Source organism: Martes martes (genome assembly GCF_963455335.1).
Source record: "Martes martes genome assembly, chromosome: 7".
Taxonomy (NCBI): Eukaryota; Metazoa; Chordata; class Mammalia; order Carnivora; family Mustelidae; genus Martes; species Martes martes.
In genome coordinates this window covers 55,167,795-55,185,531 of record NC_137894.1, presented here as the reverse complement: position 1 = coordinate 55,185,531, position 17,737 = coordinate 55,167,795, and the positions used below count along the sequence as shown (strand labels likewise).

General features: G+C 37.0%; 1 protein-coding gene across 5 annotated transcripts in view; it reads left to right on the top strand.

Annotated features, from left to right (window-relative positions):
* The first annotated feature begins 545 nt into the window (after positions 1-545).
* DPH6 (diphthamine biosynthesis 6) overlaps positions 546-17,737 on the top strand; it is a 180,024-nt gene continuing 162,832 nt past the window's right edge. For 2 of the 5 annotated variants that reach the window (XM_080809913.1, XM_080809910.1), the window contains exons 1-3: positions 749-1,331; positions 4,392-4,486; positions 17,359-17,552. In XM_080809913.1, the coding sequence (XP_080666039.1) occupies positions 4,417-4,486; positions 17,359-17,552 (264 nt within the window). In that variant the 5' untranslated portion in view covers positions 749-1,331; positions 4,392-4,416. Of the gene's footprint in view, positions 1,332-4,391; positions 4,487-17,358; positions 17,553-17,737 lie in introns of all 5 variants that reach the window. The other 3 variants (XM_080809911.1, XM_080809909.1, XM_080809912.1) reach the window with 3 other exon arrangements.

Here is a 17,737-nt window from a genome sequence, read left to right as displayed (position 1 = left end):
ATGGACGTATCCTAAAGAGCCTCAGTCAGTGCCTGGTACACGAGAGACATTCAATAAATACTTAGCGAATGAATTTGGAAGCTAGATTTTCTTTCTCCAGGGCCAGAAAGGCTGTTCCGGAAGGAGCCTTCACTGGCTTCTCAACTTTTGTATTACACAAAGGTCCAAGCCCCACGGAGCTTCAAGGTCAGGGGGCTAGTTCCATACAGAGGAGATAGAAGGTAAAAAAACAAACAAACAAAAAAAACAAAAACAAAAACAAAAAAAACCACCAAAGGGTGCAGTTAGTTTTTTGCAGGTTGCTAAGGAAGGAAAGGCAAACTTCCTCTCCCTCTGCACGTTCAAAGTGTTTCAATTTGCAACATAAGTGACTGAATATTCTCCTACCGAAACAAATCCATGGCCACCGCACTAGGGCTCGGCAACGCCGACCCTGCCCTTCCCAGAGCAGCTTCAGTGCCCTCACTTAGGTGGTCAGGCCGTGCCTAAACATCATCCTTTCCTGGGCCCGGAGGTCCCTGTCACAGGGACAAGGCGCCGATATGGCGCATCTTCTCCGGCTAGGCGTCCTGCAGGTAGCCACAAGGGTCGCCGCGAATGGCCACTGACAGGCGGCGAGGCGAACACCCGCGTGAGGCCCCGGGGCGCGTCACGGCGGGCGGCGGCGGCAGCGGCTACGGCTCCAGCTACGGCTGCGGCTACGGCTACGGCGGTGACTCCCCGGCTCCCGCCCCCGCCCGCCGTACGCACGCGCACTGAGCGCAGCATGAGGGTCGCGGCTCTGATCAGGTAACCCGGCGCCGAAGCGGCCTTCCTCCTCCCCTGCCAGCCCGTCATTTTCCCAGCCGATTGGTGGGAGCTGCAGCCGGCGCTTTCGGTTGCGCGGAAAAGAGAGTGTTTGTGCGGGAACCGCGTGTCGGGGGATCCAGCGGCTCCTCCCGGTCACAGGAAGAGGCGGAGTTTTCAGGCCATTGCTTGGCCCGGCGTGTCCCGTAGCCCGGGACTCGCGCTCCTCCTTTGTGCCTGTCCCCGCCTCTCTGTTTTTTCCTGGCCCTCAAACTTGGATTCACAGGGGGAACTTTAAAACCCACCCATGTCTGCGTCTCCTGCCAGAACGCTGGTTTCACTACTCTGACACGGCCTAGGTTTGCATTCTTAAAAAGTGTAATGGGCAGTGACCTTTGAGAGCCACGGCTTCACTCAGTCCTCTTCAATAGTTCCTTTAGTCTTTCTGCTCGGTCCTTCGGGTCCGCCTTTTTCTCCCGAGGCTGTTAATAGCTCCAGGCCCTTCCCACTTAAGGCCACCCCTGTCTCACCGGATTACGACAAAGGTGTGTTTTACCTTGGGCTCAAGTAAAGGAAAAGGGTCTCTTCCCTCGGGGTTAAAATGGAATTGTGTTAGTTTTATCCTAGATCTAATTGCTTTTGCTACAGACACCTTAAGTGCTTTTAGATTGACCTATGGTAACGTAGTCTATTCCAAAAGAAGTTTGAAATCTATAGTAACGCATTATATTTAGGTGTCTCAAGTAAGTCCTAAAATAACTAAAGACAGGTCAGTTTAAGTGTTTCCATATGCAATCTGTAAGCTGAAGCAAAAGTAAACTTAGTAACATTAAAAAGGGACTGCAGACTGCAGTACTTGAATATTTGATGAGATTTGGACCTGTACAGAGTATCTGAAATACACAACAAATCATGTTTTCTTTTGTAAGCCCATTGAATATTTCATACACGTTTTTGTTCAATGTCCTAGTTAATTGATACTGGCTAACAATAGTGACCTATTAAGAACTCTTGATGTAACATTTGAATCCCTCCTGTAGTGATTGGAATATTCCAATTTATTTTACTTCACTGCCATTTTGGGGACTCTATAACGTCAAACTAATTATTGTTATTCAGTAAATTTCTTCCGTAAAGTAAGTGATTAATCTCTGACCACTGTGGTCTTCATTTGATCAAATAGACAAGAATAAAAAGTAGTTCAGGAAATGAGTAATTCACATCATATGTAATTTGCCTAAAGTTTAGCTATTGAAGTAAGACACAGCAACTGAAGATTGAGATCTTGGAAGGAAGGATAGAAGATTGCTGTAATCCATTACAGTAAATATTCAGTAATGTGCATATATTACTCTGTTATAAAAAAGGAAATTATTTAAAAATGGCAATGTTGGAAAATTCTTGCTAGATTGTAAGAAATATATATAAATGTATAAATGTTAGAATGAATGCTGTAAGTATGAATATATAACAATTTTATATATGAATATGGATGCATACATAATATATACATTTATATGAATATACATTTGAATATATATGAATTTAAACTTAAATACAGTGGATCTATTTGTAATATATCTTGTGTGTGTGTGTATGTGTACTAAAATGAGAGATGGAATATGTTTGTGTGCTCTAAGGAGTAAGTGAAACCAAGATTCTCGCAATATCTTTAGAACATAAAGAACATTGTTCTCCTTATACACAAAAGATTGAATTAGTCAGTTTTACAGTTGAATGACAGCTTGAGGACTAGCTAAACCATTCTCTAGTTTTATAATGAAGCATGTACCCAAGCACATTGAGTAACTGCTTAGTATACCAAAAATTCCAGTCTTTTATAGGACTTCTCACCTAACATACGCTTATGTACTTTGTAATATTGTGAATGTGAGTAAGTTACTCAGCATTTCCCAAACCTTTTGTTCTTAAAATCTTTGTTGGACACGAGTGTTTCATAGAACACAGTTTGGGAAATACTGTGTTTTTTTTATTGTTTTTTTGTTTGTTTGTTTGGTTGGTTTTGGGGTGTGTTTTTGGTTGTTGTTTTTTAGATTTTATTCATTTATTTGAGAGAGAGAGAGCAGGAGCATGGGCAGAGGCAGAAGCAGACTCCCAGCTGAGCAGGGAGCCTGATGCATGGCTTGATCCCAATACCGTGGAATCATGACCTGAGTCAGAGGCAGGCAGATGCTTAACTGACTGAGCTACCCAGGTGCCCCTGGGAAATACTGTTTTAAAACCATGTTTGAAATTTTAGCACATTTTCAAGTGAATTATAAAGCTGAGTTCTGATTGTAGATGATGCCCTTTAATCTTGAGTATTCCAAAGAATTATAATTGTGGTTGTATACCTGTTCATCTTTGATGTTCTAAATATTCTGAAGAATTAGCCAAATCTTTTTGTCTTGAGAAAATAGAGCAGTGAAATTCAATAGGGGAAGTTGTGGAAGATATAATAATGTAATATCAGAGTCTGAGAAAAGGGAGAATAATGTATAATTTTACTGTGCCTCTCAAGGTCTCCCTATGAGAAGTTCTGGAATGGTACTGATTAGATGTAGTAGAAGCAGATAAATGTTGGGAACTAAAATATAAGGCAAAAGGACCAGCTTCTAGGATGAACAGTCTCTTTTTAAAAGTTTCTTGGGCTGTGAATATATCTATTTGCTGTAGATACACTTGCAGATTTTAGGCAAGAATTAGAAGGAAAAGGAAGGGGGAGTGGGAAGAGAGGCAATGATAAGAAAGGAAGAAATATGTATAGTGAGAAGCAATAGAGTTTAAACCAAAATACAGGTTGCCATTCAACCTTGTTATACATGAACTTGTCATAAAGGTTGCCATTGACATAAAGGTTGTCATTCAACCTTGTTATAGATGAAACTACTTGTCTTGACTAAGTGATTTACCCCCGCTTTCAGTAGATTTGGTCCTAGAATTTACAAGTTCTTTCAATCTGTTTATTAGCTCTAAGGCTCAAGCCTTATCCTGCCAGCATGTGGATAGTGATGGCTAAAGTACTAGTGGTACTGATGTTTAACTTCATCAGTGTATTTTAGCATTTTGTTTTCTATCTCTACAGAATGTGAACCCACCCAGTACATCAAACTTTGTCATTAGAATGGATCTCAAATCTTTAATTTGACCCTTTAGTTGGTGATGGTGGCAAATTGCTAGATTTCTTATAGGAGAACAGAATAGATCTTTTTCTCTTTTTCCACAGAGAATTTCATCTAAGGAATATATATAATAGCTCTTTAGCTAGATTGTAAAATGAAATCATTTTTAAAATATTTTCAAAGCCCTTTGTATATAAAGGAAAGCCACTATTATAAACCAAAGAGTTACTGTGTTTTCTTGAGAGTGATCTTTGATAATGGCACATAATTTCATAAGCCCTTATGAATAGTAGCCTTAGACATTCAGATTTATTTGCTCAGTTTTCTTATGCGATGGAAATTACATGGGTTTTTTTTGTATTTTAATTGTATAGCAGCCTCTCAAGTATTCAGGAAAGTTGAATAAATATATTTTGATATCTAATGATTCTATGCTTAATAATGGTCAGTAACCTGATATTTATCTTTTTATTTCTTTTTTAGTGGTGGGAAGGATAGCTGTTACAATATGATGCAGTGCATTGCTGCTGGGCATCAGATTGTTGCTTTAGCAAATCTGAGACCAGCTGAAAACCAAGGTAAGTGCATACCTTTAATGGGAAGTTCTCTAAAGGACTGGAACTCCAACTTCATAATTGCGTTCTATTGTGTACAGCATGCAAAGACAAAAATAGAACTAATATATATTTAGCACCTAATTAGATGCTAGGTTCTATGCTAAATGCTTTTAGTTACATGTCCTTGATCTTCATAAGAACTCCTAGAGAGCTTTATTAGACAAGGATACTGAGACTCACAGTTTTATAAATTTGTCCAAGGTAATAGTTAGAACAAACTTGCAGAGCTGAGACTTGAACCCTTGAATCTCCTTACTTCAGTGTGTACTGTTGTTCCTCCATAAAACTCCAAGTGTTTTAACCAACACACAGATAAATAAGATACAACCTCTGGGAGCTTGGGAAGTAAGACATATATTGATAAATGTTCCATCTTAGATGTAAGCTAAACATGTAAGACTTGAGAGAGGCATAAAGCAACACATTTCTGCTTTTTATTTGCCGGTGATAACAGGGACATCCACAGATAATTCACAGACCTCATTTTAGCTGTGTTTCTCAGTTTTCTTCCCCATGAAATTTCCCTTGTCAGAAAGTTGGTTTTCCCTGTGTCCTTGTCGGTGTCCAAGTTTCCTCTATGGATAAGGACATGAGTCTAATGGATTAAAAGGCCACCCTAATGATCTCATTTTAACTAATTACATCTGCAGTGAGCCCAGTTCCCAATAAGATCACATTTTGAACTATGGATGTTAGGATTCTTCCTTCAATAATTTCTTTTATTTTTTGAGATCTGACTGGCACAGCATTATATTAGTTTTAGCTGTACAAGTTAATGATTTGGTATTTGTGTATATTGCAAAATGATTACCGCCAAGAAGATTAGTTAACATCTATCGCCACATCCGGGTTATTTTTTTCCCCCAAATAGAATTTCAAAAAAAAGAAAAATATCCACCAATTTGTGTTTTATACTGTTCTATTTTACCCATATAACTATAGATATTATCTGTTAAAGTATAATAGAGAGAGATTAACATTTGTCTGACTTTATTTAAACTGCTTCTCCACATGGCTCTTCTAGTAAGATCTTTTTATCATCCCCTTTACTCAGCTTTTTTCAAGACCATGCTTTTGCTCTATTGTTATTTTAGGATGAATTAAATGAGTAGTATATGTGAAAACACTAATTAGAGTTCCTGGCATGAAGTAAGCATCCAGTAAATTTAGTTGAATATGAATCTAGCGCTAAATATGTCCCTTTTTTCTTTCTTCCTTCCTTCCTTCCTCAAGGCTGCCAGTCTGTTGAATTTTTGTTTTTATATCATTTTACAGTTGTTGTCTATCTATTTTGTCTTTGATTTTTATCCCCAAATAGATTGCTTTTAAGATTCTTGAGAGGAAGGTCATATCTTCTATGTTTCTTTTCTATATCTTCTATGTTTTAATTGCACCTCGGCACTTGGGACAGCTCTATGCCTCCGTTACTGGTGGACAGATGAATAATGACCTAACTAGAATTAGGCCTGGAAGAGCAAGCAGGTATTTCAGTCAGATACTTGAATTTTCTTTCCTTCACATTTAAGACCCAAGTAATGCTGAAAGTGATGTGGGAAGACAGAGGTTAGAAATATTTTATAGGAAGAGAAAACGGGTCTTATAGAGGGTCATGGGGAAACACATCTCTAGGATTTTGCACTAGGATTTCAATGATGAATAATAATAGCATTTTAAAAATGTGTGGAAAATGACCTTTTTTTTCTGACTTTAAATGGTAAAGAGAAAACTCTTTGACTAAGGGTGAGTGGGAACATACTGTAACTTCTGTATTATAAAAGAAGAAGCAGAATTTTGTTGTAGACTTAGTTCTATTATCGAAGGAAAAAAAAATGCCTTACTCCTTGTAGCTAATCAGGCAAGTGGGTTTTTTAAGCTTTCTGTTTGGGAGGTCTTGATATTTAAAAGGCAGAAGTTTGTATAATATATAATACATACAATGATATAATTTCCCTTCCTGGAGTTTCAATCTTGTCTTAAGCCTTTCTACTTGAATTATTATAGTTACTTTGTACTGAATCATTAATGTATAATCTCCCATGTCGCATTGTTCACTGGCAGGATGGGTAAGATGATAAACAAAGTGTATCTCTAAATTATACCTGAGAATGGTGTGGAGACATTTACTTAGAATACTGTTAGTGAGAAAAAATTCAATAGTAAATGGAATTAAAATCTTATGAAGTAAAGGCTGGAAAATCAGCTGAAACTATAGTAATTGTAGTGGAAGAGAATAGATGGTTGTGGGATAGTAGATGGAAAGGGTTTAGCTAATCTTGATTTAAAGTGAGCAGTAAGTTGGTGATTATTGAATGTTTCATTGATTGACTTTTTCCCCTGTCCCCCAAACATGTTGCAAAAGAAATCTTAATGAGGAATAACTGGTAGAGAGGACTCCAGTATAAAACTTGTTAGAGTGAATTCATGGCACGGGGTTTTCAATGGGTAGTCTGAAAAGGAATTTAATCCCATCAATGGGGATAATGTGAACTTGTCATAAAATTCACAAAACCATCTCTTTATGTAGTAGGAACTTTTGTGGCATGTTAATTGAGGTGCTTCAGGCAACAGTGGAGCCTTTTGGTTTTATTTGATGTCATACCATTGTTGCAATGTAGGTTCCATTAATACAAGTTACATTGTGGTTAGGACTAAATGGAGCCTTAAAGGAAAATTGTTTTCTAGGTTTTTGAAGTCAGTAAAATGTTGTTGTTGTTGTTGTTTTAAGATTTATTATTTATCTGAGAGAGAGAGAGAGAGAGGTAAAGAGTGAGAGCACAGGCACATGAGCAGGGGCAGGGGTGGGGGATTGGGAATTGGGAATTGGGAGAGGGAGAGAGAGAATCCCAAGTAGACTCCCCATTGAGCACTGAGCACTGAGTCAGACAGGGGGCTCAAGACTGAGACTGACAGGAGCTGAAATCAAGAGTTGGATGCTCAACCCACTGAACCACCCAGGCACCCCAGTCAGTAAAATGTTGTAATTATTATGCTGACATCAGGTGGTTTCTTCCTGAGAAACTCAGAGTTCTTTAAATATATAAATTCAGTTGTATCAATATTCTTTAAAACTAATACATTTATAGATCCAGTCTAAGTCTGAGATGAGGTTAAGCTGAAAGGTTTTTAGGTGACTTTGGCTATATCTCTACTCTCTACTGTGGTCAGGAATAGACAGTTACATAATAATAATGCAAGTACATGGAAGCCAGTATGATGGTGTGGGTTGGGTTCAGACCTGGTGGGCCAAAATGTGATGTCATATGGTGATGGTTTTGATCACAGAAGGGGCCTTTAAAATACAGTTTTTTATCCCTTTTTATAGATTATCCTTCATACTCACATTCACTAGATATTCTTGGCATATATACATACATACACGCATCCATACATATAGGTCAAACAAATTGTTTGTGACTTTTTTTTTTTTACTTACTAACATAGTGTGAACATCTCCCATGTCATTAAGTATTACCCCATCACAGCATTCCCTAGATATCTTCTTTGAAACTCAAATACCTGATGCAGTGTAGTCTTCTAAGACCGTTTCAGAGTCCATGCATACTCTCCCCTTATTGGAGTAGCTTAAAGCACATTAGCCTAGGAAGAATTCAGCAAAGATACCTACTTAACATGGTATTCTCCATTTTTAGTAAAGCTATTTGATCATGGAATCCTTTATGCATCCAGTACCTATTAATATCTCATGAGATTCCTACTCTACAGAACACGCTTTAGAAAATGCTCCTTCTTCATTTGCAACAACATGAGTGGGCCTAGAAGGCATTGTGTTAAGTGAAATAAGTCAGACAAAGAGACAGATATTATATGATTTCATTTATATGTGGAATTTAAACTGAACAAATGAACAAACACAAGAAAACAGACTCTTAAATATGGAAAACAGCTAGTGGTTGTTGGGGAAGTGGGTGGAGGGAATGGGTGAAATAGATGAATTAGGTTAAGAGATACAGATATATTTATCAGATCGGGTTGTAAAGCACAACATAGGGAATATAGTTAATAATATTGTAATAATGTTATATGGTGGCAGATGGTGACTGTGTTTATTGTGGTGAGCACTGAGCAATGTATAGAATTGTCGAATCAATATGTTGCACACCTGAAACTAAAACAACATTGTACGTGAATTATACTTCAATAATAAATTTTAAAAAATGCTTTTCTTCAAAATTATATTAATGGTTGCATAGTATTATATGAATACACAATAATTTTAGTGTATTGTGAATAATGCTATGATGAATATCTGCAAATAATATTTTGTACATTCACGATTCTTTTTTCTAAAAAGTAAATGTATAAGATCAAAAAGTCTATTCCAATATATTTGTCAGTTTATTTGTTTCATCAAAAAGTCTGATGTAACTCATTTATTTTACCTATATCAGTATTTGTGGACTCTTGTGACAACCATGATTGTGTTATTGCTTAGCTTAAGTTATGTTTCTGTACTCACATTTAACTAACAATATTGAATTTCTTTTTCTTTTCTAAGATAGACAATTTTACTTAAAATATATTACAAAACTTATGGCTCCACCTGAGATATGGTAACTTTTTATTATTTTTTATTGGGATAAAATTGGTATATAACATACTAGTTTCAGGTGCTCAACATAATAATTCAGTATTTGTTTAAACTACAAAGTGATTACCACAACACATCTGCTTACCGTCCATCACCACACAGTTGACCACCTTCACCCATTTTGCCCATCCCCCTTCAATTTCTTTTCCCTCTGATAACCACAAATCTGTTCTCTTTATCTGTATGTTTTTGTTTTTGTTTTTTGTTTTTTTCTTTTAAATTCCACATGTGAGTGAAATCATTTGATATTTTTCTTTCTCTATCTGACTTTATTCCACTTAGCATAATGCCCTTGTATGTAGCAGTATATATGCCACATCTTCTATATCCATTTGTCCACTGATGGAAACTTATATTGTTTCTATATCCTGGCAATTGCAAATAATGCTGCAGTGAACATGGGGGTGCATGTATCTTTTTGAAACATTTTTGTTTTCTTTGGATGAATACCCAGAGGTGTAATTGCTGGATCATATGGTAGTGGTAGTTTTAATTTTTTGAGTAATCTCCATACTGTTTTTCCATATTCCATATTCCATATTGCTGTATCAGTTTATATTCTCACTGGTAGGGTAGAAGGATTCCCTTTTCTCCACATCCTCTCCAACGCTTGTCATTTTTTATCTTTTTAATAATTGCCATTCTGGCTAGTATGCAGTGGTCATTGTGGTTTTGATTTGCAGTTCTCTCATAATTAGTGATGTGTAACATATTTTCATGTGCCATTTGGTCATCTCTATGTCTTCTTTGGAAAAATGTCTGTTTAGATCCTCTGACCATTTTTATTTGGATTGTTTGGGTTGTTTTGTTTTGTTTTGTTTTGCTCTCAAGTTGTATACATTTTTATATATTTTGACTATTAACCTTTTATTGGATATATGATTTGCAAATATTTTCTTCCATTCAGTAGGTTCCTTTTTCATTTTGTTGGTAGTTTCTTTTGATGGGTAGAAGCTTTTTAGGTTGATGTGGTCCCATTTGCTAATTTTTGCTTTTGGAGTCAAATCCAAAAATTCAGTGCCAAAACCAATGTCAGAGAACCTGTGTTTTCTTGTAGAACTATTGTGGTTTCAGGTCTTTCATCTATTTTTAATTCTAATTTGTTCGAGTCTTTAATCTATTTTGAATTCATTTTGTATATGATGTATGTAGTTTCATTCTTTTGAAAGTGGCTGTCCAGCTTTCTCAGCACCATTTATTGAAGAGATTATCCCTTCCACTATGTGTATTCTTGGCTCCTACTTTGTAGTAAAGTAATTTACCATATAATGTGGGTTTATTTATGGGCTCACTATTCTTTTCCCCTGATCTATGTGTTTGTTTTTATGCCAATACCGTATTGTTTTGATTATTATAGCTTTGTAGTACAGTTCGAAGTCAAGGAGCTTGACACCTCCTTGTTTGCTCCTCTTTCTCCGGATTGGCCATTCAGGGTCTTTTTGTGGTTCCATGTAAGTTTTAAAATTATTTGGTCTAGTTCTGTGAAAAATGTCCTGGGAATTTTGATAGGTATTGCATTGAACCTATAGATTGTTTTGGGTAGTATGGATATCTTAACAATGTTAATTTTTCCAGCCCACAAGCATGGAATATCTTTGCATTTATTTGTGTCCTCTTCAGGTTCTTTCACCAATATTTTATAGTTTTCAGCATGCAGGACTTTTACCTCCTTGGTGAGATTCATTTCTAGGTATTTTATTATTTCTGATGCAATTGTAAATGGAATTATTTTCATAATTTCTCTTTGGTGATTTGTCATTAGTGTATAAAAATGTGACAGACTTCTGTATACTGATTTTGTATCCTGCAACTTTTCTGAATTCATTCATTAGTTCTAATATTTTTGTGGAGTCTATAGGGTTTTCTCTATATAGTATCATGTCATCTGCAATTGTGACAGTTCTTCCTAATGTGGACTTTTTTTTTTTTTTTTTAAAGTCTTGCTTAATTGCTGTGTCCAGGGCTTCCAGGACTATGTTGAATAAAAGCAATGAGAGTGGTAGGGTGCCTGGGTGGCTCAATCAGTTAAGCATCCAATTCTTGGTTTTGGCTCAGGGCATGATCTCATGAGTTGTGGGATCAAACCTCGTGTTGAGCCCTGTGCTCAGTGTGGAGTCTGCTTGAGATTCTGTCTCTGCTCCTCTCTCCACTCATGCTCTCTCTCTCAAATACATAAAATATTTTTTAAAAAAGTGATAAGAATGGTCTCATCCAATCTTAGAGGAAAAGCTTTCAACTTCTCACCGTGGAATATGATGCTAGCTGTGGTCTTGTCATAGATAGCCTTTATTATGTAGAGGTACATTCCCTCTATATCCATTTTGCTGAGAATTTTTATTATAAATGGATGCCAAATTTTGTCAAATGTTTTTTCTGCACTATTGAGGTGATCATATGATTTTTAGCTTTCATTTGCTAATGTGGTGCCTCATGTTAATTAATTTACAGATGTTAAACCATCCTACTACTTTGGAGTAAATCTCACTTGATCATGGTGTATGTTCCTTTTAATGTATTATTGAATTTCAGATGAGAATTTTTGTGTCTATGTTCATTAGGGATATTTGGCTGTTATTTTCTTGTTTTGTGGTATTCTGCTCTGGTTTGTTACCAGTATAAAGCTGGTCTTGTAAAATGAGTTTGGAAGTATTCTTAAGTTTTTTTGGAGGAGTTTGAGAAGGATAGTATAAAATCTTTTTTTTTTACTTTGGAGAATTCACCAGTGAAACCATTTGGTCTTAGACTTTTGTTTGTTGGGAGGTTTTTGATTCCTGGTTCAATCTCCTTACTAGTTATCAGTCTCTTCAGATTTTCAATTTCTTCATGATTTAGTCTTGGAAGACCATATGTTTCTAAAAACATTCATTTCTTCTACATTGCCCAATTGGCATATAATTGTTTTCAGTAACTCCTATGGTCCTTTGTATTTCTGTGGTATCAGTTATAACGTGTCCTCTTTCATTTCTGATTTTATTTATTCAAAGTCCTCTTATTTTCTTCCTGAGTCTAGATGTTTTGTCAATTTTGTTTATCTTTTCCAAGAACCAGCTCTTAATTTCATTGATCTTCTCTTTTGTCTTATTAGTCTCTACTTCATTTATTTCTGCATACTCTGTGTTGTTCCGTTACTTCTAACTTTGGGCTTTGTTTATTCTTTTTCTAGCTCCTTAGATGTTAAGTTAAATTGTGTATTTGAGATTTATCTTGTTTCTTGAGGTAGGTCTGTATTGCTATGAACTATCCTCTAGTAACTGCCTTTGCTGCATCCTATAGATGTTGAATTGTTGTAATTCCATTTTCATTTGTGTCAAGATGTTTTTTGACTTCCCCTTTGATTTCTTTATTGATGTATTAGTTCAGTAGCATGTTGTTAAATCTCCACATACTTTTGATATTTCCAGTTTTCTTCTGGTAATTGATTTCTAGTTTTCATACCATTGTGGTCAGAGAAGATGCTTGATATTATTTCAGACTTCTTAAATTTATTGAGTTTTTTTCTGGTCTAACATGAGATCTATCCTGGAGAAAGTTCCATGTGCACTTGAGAAGAATGTATGTATTCTGCTGCTTTTGGATGGGATGTTCTTTATAAATCTATCAAGTTCATCTGGTCTTGTGTCATTCATTTAAGGCTTATATTTCCTTGTTGATTTTTCTCTCTGGATGATCAATTTATTGCTGTAAGTAGGGGTATTAAAGTTCTCTACTATATTATTGTATTACTGTTCATTTCTCCTTTTAGTCCAGTAATATTCGATCTGGTAATATTTATATAATTAGGTTCTTCATTTACAAATTTTATGTCTTTTTGGATTGATCCTTTTATCATTATATGATGCTCTTTGTCTTTTGTTACTGTCTTTGTTTTAAAGTCTGTTTTGTCAGATTTATTTCCATTTGCATGGAATATCTTTTCCATTCCCTTTATTTTCTTCCTTTGTGTGCCCTTAATCTAAAGTTAGTCTCTTTTAGGCAAAAGAGATGAGCCTTGTGATTTGCCTTTTTTTTTTTTTAAAGATTTTATTTATTTATTTGACAGACAGCGATCACAAGTAGGCAGAGAGGCAGGCAGAGAGAGAGGGAGAAGCAGGCTCCCTGCTGAGCAGAGAGCCCGATGGGGGGCTCGATCCCAGGACCCTGAGATCATGACCTGAGCCAAAGGCAGAGGCTTTAACCCACTGAGCCACCCAGGTGCCCCTGCCTTTTTTTTTTTTTTTTTTTTTTTTAAATAAATCCTTTCAGTTACACTGTGCCTTTTGATTGGAAAATGTAGTCCATGTACATTTAAAGTTATTATGGATAGGTATATAACTTATTGCCATTTTGTTAAGTTTCCTGTCTTTTTTGTAGTTTCTCTCTGTTAATTTCTTCTTTCCTTGCTGTCTTCCCTTGTGGTTTAATGCCTTTTTTTAGCATTATGTTTAGGTTTCTTTCTTATTATCTTTTGTGTATTTACTATGGGTTTTTGGTTTTTGGTTGCCATGAGTTTCATATATACCTAACAGTCTATATCTAGCAGTCTGTTTTACGTTGATAGCAACTTTAATCTGAATGCATTTTAAAAGCTACATTCCCTCCCCTACACTTTATGTTTTTAATATTATATTGGATATCTTTTAATCTGGTATATCCCTGACCTATTATTATTATAGTTAATGTTTCTACTTTTGCTCTTCAGTCTTTATGTTGATTTTATAAATGGTTAATTCTCTACCTTTACTATGTATTTGCCTTAACCCATTAGATTTTTACTTGCATATGTGTTCTAGTTACTAGATAGTGCCTTTTCTTTGTACCCTAAAGAAGTCCCTTTAAAATTTCTTATAAGCCCAGTTTCATGGTGGTAAACTCCTTTAGTTTTTCTTGTCTGGAAAAATCATTATCTCTCCTTCAATTCTGACTGATAATTTTGCTAGGTAGATTATTATTGGTTGGAAGTTTTGTTTTGTTTTGCTTTATTTATTTTGTTTTGTTTTCTTTTCCCATTCAGCACTTTAAGTATATTTTGATACTATCTTCTGGCCTGCAAAGTTTCTGCTGAATAATCAGCTGATAGTGTTACGGGGGGAGAGGGCTGTTCCCTTTGTATGTAACTAGTTTATTTTCTTACTACCTTTTTTTTTTAAAGATTTATTTATTTATCTATTTATTGATTTGCCAGAGAGAGAGAAACGACGAGAGAAGGAACACAAGCAAGGGGAGGGGGAAAGGGAGAAGCAGACTTTCCTCTGAGTAGGGAACCTGATGCAGGGCTCGATCCAAGGACCCTGGGATCATGACCTGAGCTGAAGTCAGACGCTTAAGGACTGAGCCACCCAAGTGCCCCTTCTTACTGCTTTTAATATTCTCTCTTTATCTTTACCTTTTGATATTTTAATTATAATGTGTCTTGGTATGCATTTTGGGGGGTTCATCTTATTTGGAACTCCCTTTGCTTTCTGGACTTGGATGTCTGTTTCCTCAGATTAGGGAAGTTTTTAGCCATTATTTCTTAAATAAGCTTTCTGTTTCTTTCTCTTTTCTCCTTCTGGGACCTCAGTAATATGAACGTTATTACCCTTAATGTTGTCTTATAAGTCATTTTAGCTATCTTCACTTATTTTTTTTTTCTTTTTACTGCTCTTTTTGGGTGAGTTCCATTGCTTTGTCTTGCAGCTCACTGATCACTTTTTCTACTTCTAGTCTGCTATTAAACTCTTGTAGTGTATTTTTTGGTTCAGTTTTTGTATTCTTTAGCTCTGTGACTTCTGTTTGGTAGTTTCTTATATTTTCTGTCTCATTGTTGAAGTTTTACTGTGCTCATCCATTCTTCTTTTGAATTCAGTGAACATCTTTATAAATACTGCTTTGAACTCTTTATCAGGTAAATTATTTAACTCCACTTCATTAAGATGTTTTTCTGATGTTTTTTCTTGTTCTTTCAATTGGAACATATTCCTCTGTTTCTTCATTTTGCTTTACTCTCTTTGTTTGTTTCTATTGTTAGATGAAACGGATACCTCTTCTAGTCTTAAAGGAGTGGACTTCTATAGGAGATGAACCTTGTTATTCAGCTTTGCCCTAGCTTTTGGTTGTCTCTTAAACTTTTGTGATTCTCTAAATAGACTTATTTATTCTTGATAGGTCCCCATTGTTGAAGGTGTGCCAAGATCTGTCAGTGTTCCAAATAGAGTGATCTTAGTCAAGACCGAGTTTCTGGACACTAGATCCTCAGGCAGCAGCTTTTGAAGAATGCAAATATATACATTTCTGTGGGACCACAAGTGTAAACTCTGCTGCCAGACCAGGAGATCTGGATGTGTCCCCTGGGCAACAGTTACAAAAAGCAGGGCTTCTGACAAGTGTATAAGCTTCTTTCTGGGAGGTAGCAGTGAGCTGTGACAAGGCCATGGTGGGGCTCAAAGAAGGCAGGGCTCATCTCCCTGCCTGTGGTCCCTGAGAGCACCTCTATAATCTCTCGATATGTGACTAACATGAAGCCTCTCCCTCAGGTTGAAGCTCCAGGACAAGTAGATGGGCCGTTTTCACAGGCAGACTTGAGATGAGCTCAGTCTGCAGTCTGTGCAGTGCTGTGGGTTCGGTAACCTGTGCAGAACTGTCTCTCTGGTTGTGGAGCCCAGAAACAGAAGCCCCTTTGGCTACCGGATTGTGGTGATCAAGGGGTGTCCCTTGTGTGGACTGTGCTTGGTGGCCGGCTTTAGTCAGGCTGCAGGAGAGTGCTGAGGGTGAGCCGTTCATGGTTTTGGTGATGCAGGGGGAAGAGCGCTGGGTGTAGAGCATACTCATGGCTTTAGCAAGATGTGGGAGGAGCACTGGGGTAGGACATGCCCACAGCTTTGGCAATGCAGGAAAAGAACACGGAGGCAGGGCTCACCTATGGATTTATCAGTGCCAGGAAAGTGCCCTGAGGGTGGGGCATGCCCATAACTTTACCCACATAGGAGAAAAGTATTGGGAGCCAGACACCTGCACTTGCCACCAGTACTAGCAAGGTAAAGAGAGATGGAGAGTGGGAAAATGGTGCTCTCCATCTCCAAAGAAAGTCCTCATTTGTCTCTATCCCTTCAGCAGTCACTTTAACATTAGATGAATCTTCATATAATCCAGTCGTTTCTCAAACTGCTGACTTTGTGCTGGGTCCTGGGAGGAGTGAGTCATTGCACAAGCTCCTCAAAAGGAACATCTCAAATCCCTGCAGTCTCCCAGTCCTCCTGGGTGTATGCCCCACTGGTTTTCAAAGCCAGATGTTTTTGGGGCCTTGTCTTTCCTGTGCAGGTCCTACAGGGTTGAGGTGTCAGATTGCATAAACCTTTCACTCCTCAGAGAGAGGCTTCAGTATTGTAAGCTCCCTCCTTGTTGTAGGTCACTGCTGGGTTTGGGGTGAGATCAAGTTTCTGCTTCTGCCACCTTGATGTGGCCCTTTTATCCCTTGTGGAGGGAGCTATTCAGCTAGAATTCACTGGGAATTATTCCATACATAACTATAGTTTTGGTATGTCTGAGGAAGGAGGTGAGTTCAGGGTCTTTTCATGCAGCCGTCTTGGACTGCCTTATAATTTATATATATATATTAATATTTTACTTATTTATTTGACAGAGAGAGAGATCACAAGTAGGCAGAGAGGCAGGCAGAAAGAGAGGGAGTAAGCAGGCTCCCTGCTGAGCAGAGATCCCGATGCGGGGCTTGATCCCAAGGCCCTGAGATCATGATCTGAGCTGAAGGCAGAGGCTTTAACCCACTGAGCCACCCAGGTGCCCCCCCCCCCATAATTTATATATTTTTGTATGTCTTGTTGAAATACTGAATATAAAATATATCCAGAGCATGTGATTTATTTTTACATGTATTTGTCAAGGTTTTTTTTCCTACAACTCTAGATGACTTTATAGATAACCTTGAATGATTTGAGAAACATTTATGTAATAAAATCTTTAATCAAATAAACTAATTAAAATTTATTGGCTATATTATTCTCTTTAAACATTTATTGTATGTAGTTTTAAAAATTTATATGTGTTTGTAATTAGCAATAGAGATGACTAGAGCTGATGTGAGGTGGATGCAGCTATGAACAAATGTGCAACTCTACCCCTTTATTTCACTTAGTAAATGCAGAGAGATAAATAGTGTAGTAAGTCTCCAAGCAGTAAAACTCAGATGGACTTTCAAATCTCTTTTCTTTTTCACTCTGTTTTACTGATTATTTCCATTTCATTGTTGCAGTGGGGGCAGATGAACTGGATAGCTACATGTATCAGACAGTGGGTCATCACGCTATTGATTTGTATGCAGAAGCAATGGCTCTTCCCCTCTACCGCCGCACTATAAGAGGAAGGAGTGTGGATACAGGACGAGTGTATACCAAATGTGAAGGTGATGAGGTTGAAGATCTCTATGAGCTTTTGAAACTTGTTAAGGTATGCCCAGTGACCAATTACATTAACTGAATTACTTAGTAATAAATAATTAACAACTGTTAGTGGCCCAACTAATCTTTGAAAAGGTATTTTATCTTTTTGGATAGAAAAGAAAACTTATTATGCCTTTATATTAAGTACTATTTAAAAACAAAACTTTTGGTATTGTTTGGCATTCAGGATTG